This window comes from Chrysochloris asiatica, unplaced genomic scaffold (genome assembly GCF_000296735.1).
Source record: "Chrysochloris asiatica unplaced genomic scaffold, ChrAsi1.0 scaffold00033, whole genome shotgun sequence".
Lineage (NCBI taxonomy): Eukaryota > Metazoa > Chordata > Mammalia > Afrosoricida > Chrysochloridae > Chrysochloris > Chrysochloris asiatica.
In genome coordinates, this window is record NW_006408551.1 from 1,056,700 (window position 1) to 1,064,610 (window position 7,911).

Genomic DNA, 7,911 nt, shown 5'->3' on the forward strand with positions numbered 1-7,911 from the left:
TTGTTGTTTTTTCCAGCATTAATTTCACTGTGGATTCATTAGTGGTTGAACAGAGTCACCAAGGACATTTCTGCTCATTCTTTCAAATGTTCCCTGTATAGTTGAGCAGATTGAACTATTAAAACAAATGACACTTCTATCAATTAAAATATATAAGATAACATTTCTTTGCTCAGAGACACCAGACTATTTCCAAAGCCAGAGAGAATTGCCGACACTTATGGGTCTTTGTCCATTCTTTCAGTCACAGAATACAGGGAAATAATATTTCTTAGTTTGACAAGATAGGCATCAGACTTTATTCTAGACTTAAATAAGAGCAGAGTGGCGCTGTTCTCTGTGCCATTGTGTCCCATAGTAACCTTGCATACCATCTTTCATTTGCATGCACTTTTACCAGGAAGAGCATTAAAGACTTGAAAGTAAACCAAATTTAATTCAAAGACAACTTCTGATACCTGGGGTTTCTCATACCCAAGAAGGAACTCTGGGTTAAATTGCCTAAAACATGATGGGAAGCCACCAGAATGTAAGTATGAAATGCTTATTATATCTGTACTTAAGTTTGGAAGATGGAACCATGGAAAAGCAATCCCTAGGTAATCGCATCAAGCGTAGATCCTCTTGCTAAAAAATAGGGAACTAAGAAGTATCTTCATACTCTAGCAGAATTTGAAAAGTAATCCCTGAATTTTCACTTTGTTCTATAGAATGTGGCATTTAAATCTCGATGTGACTCTCAATGAATGTTCTTAGAAGCAATCAGGATTAATAGTAACGCCAACTATGTACACAACTGGAGAGTATGATCATACCTTTGGTATAATGTTGTTGTTAAGTGCTGTCATGTCTATTCTGTTTCATAACGACCCTGTATAGAGTTTCTAAGTTGTTGCTCATGGGTTTGAACCATGTAACTTGTGGCTAGCAGTCCAGTGCTATCCTATATCACCACACCAGGACTCCTTGTTATAAGGAAAAGTGTTGGAGAAGAATATAAAAAATATTTCTCTTCTTTCCATAAATTCTATTGCATGAAAATCATAAATAGTTTAAAAATGGTATTGATAATTTTAAGCACCCTGGTAAGTGATTATTTAACTCATACTGAACTTTTCTCATTCATTTCCCATCCCTGGTCTTCCTCAGCCCTAAAGAATAGTAAAAGTCATATTAATTAGGTTAGATTCTAGGATCTGAAATCTCTGAAGTAAATGGTTCTTTTACTAGTGTGTCAATCAAATTACTCAGACATTCAATTAGTACATGCTTGCTATGAATTTAAAACATTATTTGGCCAGGAAAATATGATGATAAATTTTTAATGAAATATACTGTTTGAAAGAACCAAATAAGCATTAGAACACAATGTTGTATTGTAGCTCATGTATTAAAAAAAGCCCAAAAGGAATAATTAAATATTAATTAGGAGTATCTTTTAGTAAAATAATTTAATAATATTCAAATTCCAAAGGCTCTGAGGAAACAAGATTATCAGATACTAATGTTGGAACTATACACTGGTAAACATTTTCTTAAGGATTAGTTTGGCAATAATTATTAAAAGCCTTTTGATATTTCCTTTTTGACTAGTATTCTAATGTAGAATTAATCAGATGAATTAAAATTAATTATATGCAATGATGTTTATTGAAATTTTATTTTGCAATAAATTAAAATTATGTAAATATTGAATATTAGAACTAAAAGTTTTCTGGTTTTCTTAACTCATATGATGAGATATAATGAACAAGTAAAATTGTGTTTTCAAAGAATATTTCATGATATGAAAAGAGCACATTATAAGTGCTTAAAAAACTATCAAGTATAAGGTAGGGCAAATTCCATATAAAATATTTACAGTATAATATTTATTTAATGAAATATGAATACTTAAACATGTATCATTTCAGATTTTGAAAATGCAAGACATGGTTAATAATGATGGATCCTAGTGATGTGATTATAGATTTTCCTTTTTTATATGTTTCTGTTGTATCTACGTAAATGAATATGTATTAGTTTTATTATGGAGATTAAAAGTACTATTCTCTTAAAACAGAAAAATGATAAATGGTAGCTTTCCAAAATTGGAAATTATCCTTCATAGCAGGAAGACTATGTTACATAGCTAAAACTCCAGTTTTAAATATACTTTCTTTATAGTCATTCAAGCAATCATGCGATATTTGGAAATTTTATTACAGCTGTTTCTTCAAAATTGAAAGCACAAGATTTTTTACTTTCAGATTTGTGAGAGAGACAGAATTATTTAAGAGAATGGGTAACCACCCAGTGATATTATTTGGAGAGTAGTGTACTGGTCAGCATGATGGTCCTAGGTTACGCAGGTAAAAGAAGATGAAAAGAACAGTAGAGGTACTAACTGGGAAGATGTATGTATGACACCTATGAAAGCTTCACTTCTTAGTTTAGTACAGCAATCTCTGTGTGAGCACATATTACTTATAGGCTGCCCAAACTCAGGCATACTATGTATCTATTAGCACCTTTTTCTACAAAAGTGTCTGTAAATTTCTCACATTGTAGCAACTGCTTTCAGTAGAAATTTTTTTAAAAAAAGAAGAAGATGGTTTCCTGTGATACTCACAGATTTGAGTCAAGTTGACTGGGCCAGGATTCCCAGTATTTTAAGAGTTAAGATTTGGCAATCACCCCATGCTGAGTTCTAATACAATGATGAGATCTGGTTTAAACAGCAGATCAATTGAAAAGACGGTTCCTTGGGGTGTGGCCTGCTCCAATTACATGTAGACACTATGGAAATCCTGATTTGCTTTTAGCTGGGTCAGGATCCTGCATTGGCTCATCATCTAACCTCTGGTTCTTTGGACTTGAGCCAGAGGCCTGCAGTATTACCTGGTGATCCTTGACGTCGTCAGTGGTCTGCCATCATACCTGCTATATTGGATTCATTTTCCTCTGTAGCTAAAAGCCTGTCCTCTGACCTGTGGATCTTAGTTTCACTAGCTCCTACAGCTATATGAGTCATGAAAAACCAAAGCCTCCATCCTGGTATCTGAACCACAGACTAGGAGCATCAGGTGGATTTGAATAGCTGACCTTGCAATTAATAGTCAACAAGCAACTCACTATGCCATCAGAGATCCTTACATACATACATACATACATACATACATACATACATATATACATACATACATTCTCTGGCTTTGCTTCTCTAGAAAACCCAGCCAAAGACACTACCTAAAATCAGAAGAAAAGAACACTTAGGACATTTTTGGTGATAATGTATTCAAATATCATATGAAAACCATTCAAATTACAAAATAATTATTGTCTCATGGAGAAATTTTATTCTAGTCATTTATTGTACAGATCCAGATGTTCAACACATAGTCTATGTGACTGTGAAACATTTTAGATAATTAATTAACATTTTCATCAATGAATAATTGTTAAAACAAAGAATGAGCAGTTACCTAAAATCCTTAAAATTACAGCTTTTTTGAAAATATTCTAGATCTCAATCCAGTTAAACTGGGGTTACACCCCAGCTCAAAAACATCTTAGAAGAGTGATGTTGTCTCTATCACTAAAAATATGAACAAATTAATGAAGAGTTCCTGGGAGGTAGCAATGATGCTCAGAAAGAACAACAGAGGAAAATAGACTTGTAAAGGAGACTCGTTATTTGTTGATTTTTAAGAATGTCTACTGGAGTCCTGGTGTGGTGCTGTGGGTTAATGTGCCAGACTGCAAAGCTGTTTGAACTGTACGATTAGCACTTCAAGCTCACCAGCTGCTCCTCGGAAACCCTATACAGGGTCGATATGAGTCAGAACCGACTCAACAACATAGACTCCTTGGGTGGGAAAAACATATACTGTGTTTGGATTCTAATATAAAGGTTGGCAATTTAACTCCATCCACCAGAGGCTTATTGGAAGAAAGCCCTGACCATCACTTCAGTAAAACCAGCACTGAAAATCCTATGGAGCATAGTTCTACTCTGACATACCTGGAGTCACCATTAGAGTCAACTTAAAAGCAAGTGGTTTGTTTTGGCTGAAGGATACCTACACCATTGTTGATGTTGTTAAGTGCCATCAAGTGGGGTCCGACCCATAGCGACCCTGTATAGGGTTTCCAAGGAGCAGCTGGTGAGCTTGAACCTCTGACCTTGCAGTTCAAATGGCTTTGCAGTCTGGCCCATTAACCCACAGCATCACACCAGGACTTCATACCTCATTTTAAAATCACATTTATTCTTCATGTCATAATTTACAGAAAAGTTCATTCTCATCAAGACAGTGCAGTAGCAAACCCTGTGTTACAGAGTAGAACTGCTCCATACAATTCTCTTTGATGTAATCTTTACCTAAGCAAATCACTAAGCCTTTCTTAAATGACACCACTATTGTGCTATCAAGTCAGTTCTGACTCATAGCAATCCATTTTCCACAGAGTGAAACATGGCCCACACCTGCACCATCACCATTATCTTTTCTGTTTCAGCACACTGATGCAGCCACTGTGTCAATCCATCTCCTGAGGGGCTTCTTTGATCCTTTACTTTACCAAGCATGATGTACTTCTCCAGGAACTAGTTGCTTCTAATAGCATGTCCAAAGTACACAAGGCAAAATCTCACCCACCTCACTTTAAGGAGCATTCTTGTTATACTTCTTCCAAAACAGATTTGTTTGTTCTGGCAGTCCATGAAACATTTAGTATTTTTCATCAAGACCATAATTTACATGCATCATGTCTTCTCCATGTTCTTTATTCATTGTCCACTTGTTGTTGTTAAGTGCTGTTGAGTTAGTTCCAACTCATAGCGACCCTGTAAAGGGTTTCCAAGTGGCTTGTGGGTTAGAGCCTCCATCCTTGTGCTGAGTATTCCAGTACTTATCGACAGTGCCACTCCAACTGGGTGGGTCCAAATCACCAACCTCTAGTTTCGTAGTTGAGTACAAGCCATTTGTACCAGGATCTTTATGTTATATGTCATTGTTAAATAGTAATGCCTTTAGTAATGTCATTGCTAAATAGTAATTCTTGTGGGGAATAAACACAGAGTCCATCCTTGGCCCAGAGTACTGGGCAGAAAGGTGCTCTGAATCAGCATAATAGGGGGAGCAATGATTAATAACATTCCCAAGGACAAGTTGAGGCTTTGGAGAAAGGAATCATGGCACAGAAGTCAGCTTTTTATACAATATGGAATTCTCTCTCCTCTTTCCATCTTGGGGATATAGATTTCATGCTATCAGGGAAGCAATTATGTAGCCTCAGAAGACATTGTGAACATAAATTGTTGTTGTTAAGTGCTGTTGAGTCAGTTCCGACCCACAGTGACCCTGTATAGGGTTTCTGAGGAGCAGCTGGTGAGTTTGAACCACCAACCTCACAGTTCAAATGGCTTTGCAGTCTGGCACATTAACCCACAGCACCACACCAGGATTCCTGTGTTTTCTAGGAAAGGTAATAGGAAAGGTAATAGGATATTCCATTAGTTGGAATTGGAATGGGTGAGATATTAGGCATCAAATGGATATTGAAAAGAGAATTCAGAAGAGGAAATAAGCAGAAACAGAGGAGGAACACATACTCAATAAGTCAGCATATTATTATAAAGGAAGCATAAATTCTGTAGGAGTATTAGACTTGGAAGTTCATGGTAGCTCTGGGATGCTGTCACAGGTCAGTCAAACAGTAAAGGTCACTGTGATACAGGTTGCTGTTGGTGGTGGTAGTGTGCCGTGGAGTCAATTCTGACTCATATCAACCCTCCACTGGGTTTCTGAGGCTGTAAATTTTACGGGGGCAGAAAGCTTCATCTTTCTCCAGCTGAACAGCTGGTAGTTTCGAACTGCTGACTTGGAGGTTAGCAGCCCTACTCACAACCACTACGCTTATAGGTTAATTAAGTAGGCGTTGCTTGTAATAATCAAGGATTGCAAAGCAAGGAAAATAGTACAGATAAGCCTCTGGTGATAACACTTTGCCATAATGTATGAGAACAACTTAATACACTGTCCTGACAAATGGAGAAATTTAATTTTTATATAGATTTATTTTCCTATTTAATCCACATGTATGGAACGCCAACTGGGGATATAATGATGTATGCTTTATTCTCAATTATTGTTGAAATTCTCTTATACTTTCTATCTACTTTCAAATTGGTCCTAGAGAGGAAATCAAACTTCAGATTGATATTTTAAGAACCCCATTCTGAAGAACTGGGTAAAGTAGAGTTCAGGGAAATGAAATAGGGTGCAATCAGTCCTATATCAACAATGCTGATGATCTAGTAAAAGAAGAAGAAAACAGTGCTTCTGTTGACTTGATTAGATTTTCTCCACATTGCATATTGAAATATTATTTTTATATTCTATTCCTCAGATTCAAAGTTTGATATAAAAAACACAGGCTTATTATATAAAAATCACTAATGAGAAACCATTCTGCAATAACAACATTCATCCTGCTAGGACTAACAGATGAACCGCAACTACAGTTGTTTCTTACAGTATTTCTGTTTCTCACCTACATTCTCACTGTTTCCGGAAATCTAATTATTATCCTTCTCACACTAATGGACTTTCACCTTAAAACCCCCATGTACTTTTTCCTTCGGAATTTTTCCATCTTAGAAATAATATTTACAACTGTCTGTGTTCCTAGATTCCTGTACAGCATGACAACTGGGGACAAAACTGTTACCTATAATGCTTGTGCCATCCAGTTATTTTTTGTCATCCTCATAGGGGCAACAGAATTCTTTCTTCTAACTGCCATGTCCTACGATCGCTATGTGGCCATCTGCAAGCCCTTGCACTACACCATCATCATGAATGACAGAGTGTGCACGATACTTGTCTTTTTCTGTTGGCTGGCTGGATTACTTGTCATACTCCCACCACTTAGCCTAGGAATTCAGCTAGATTTCTGTAACTCCAATATCATTGACCATTTTGGCTGTGATGCATCCCCTCTTCTGAAGATTGTGTGCTCAGACACGCAATTCGTGGAACAAATTGTTTTAACCATGGCTGTGCTCACCCTCATATTGACACTGATGTGTGTAATTGTGTCCTACATATACATCATCAAGACCATTTTAAGACTCCCTTCTGTTCAGCAAAGAAAAAAGGCTTTTTCCACTTGTTCTTCCCATCTAATTGTCGTTTCTATCACCTATGGAAGTTGCATCTTCATCTATTTCAAACCAGCAAAGGAAGGAGTGGCCCTTAATAAAGTGGTGTCATTGCTCAACACCTCATTTATTCCTTTGATGAACCCTTTCATTTATACTCTACGAAATAAGCAAGTAAAACAAGCCTTCAAAGACTCAATAAAAAAGATTGCGTTTCTTTCGGAGCATTAGGAAACTTTAAAGTTAAAATATATGTGGATATAATGCTTCTTCTTTTACAATATGCTATAATTCAAATCTAAATTAGTTTGACTAGCCAAAAATTCTTTTTTTTATATATTACTCTTAGAATCACAGAACAAGGATTACAATCATATTTCAGAGACATTCTTTCATAATGACTCATTTCCATAAGTGGATATGAAAATAGGTTTCTAGAAAATCCATACAAGACCTCTTCATCTTTATGGGTGGGACACACACAAAAAAACAGCAACGAAAATTTGATTTTATTTTTGCCTATACATTCCTTTACAATAATAGATTGGATATTTTTCCCTGTGAAGCAGAATAAATCAAAGGAAAAGATTTTAATTCCTCCATGTCAGAAGTTTCAGAGATGAAGTACTGCCATCTCACTTGTAAGGTGCATTCTGGTTGTACTTTTTCCAACATAAAAGCTATTTATTCTGGCAGAACATGGTACTTTTAATAATCTTCAACAGCACCATTATTCAACTGCATCAATTCTTCCATGGTCTTCT

At 36.1% G+C, this 7,911-nt stretch overlaps 1 protein-coding gene across 1 annotated transcript; it reads left to right on the forward strand.

Annotated features, from left to right (window-relative positions):
* Window positions 1-6,442: 6,442 nt before the first annotated feature.
* LOC102822154 (olfactory receptor 6C2-like) lies at window positions 6,443-7,378 on the forward strand. The gene has a single exon (XM_006859579.1). The coding sequence runs from the start codon at window positions 6,443-6,445 to the stop codon at window positions 7,376-7,378; it is 936 nt and encodes a 311-aa protein (XP_006859641.1).
* Window positions 7,379-7,911: the final 533 nt, after the last annotated feature.

Bases quoted from the DNA above. Each gene is read 5' to 3' on its own strand.
- LOC102822154 (XM_006859579.1), top strand. From the start codon at position 6,443: ATGAGAAACCATTCTGCAATAACAACATTCATCCTGCTAGGACTAACA.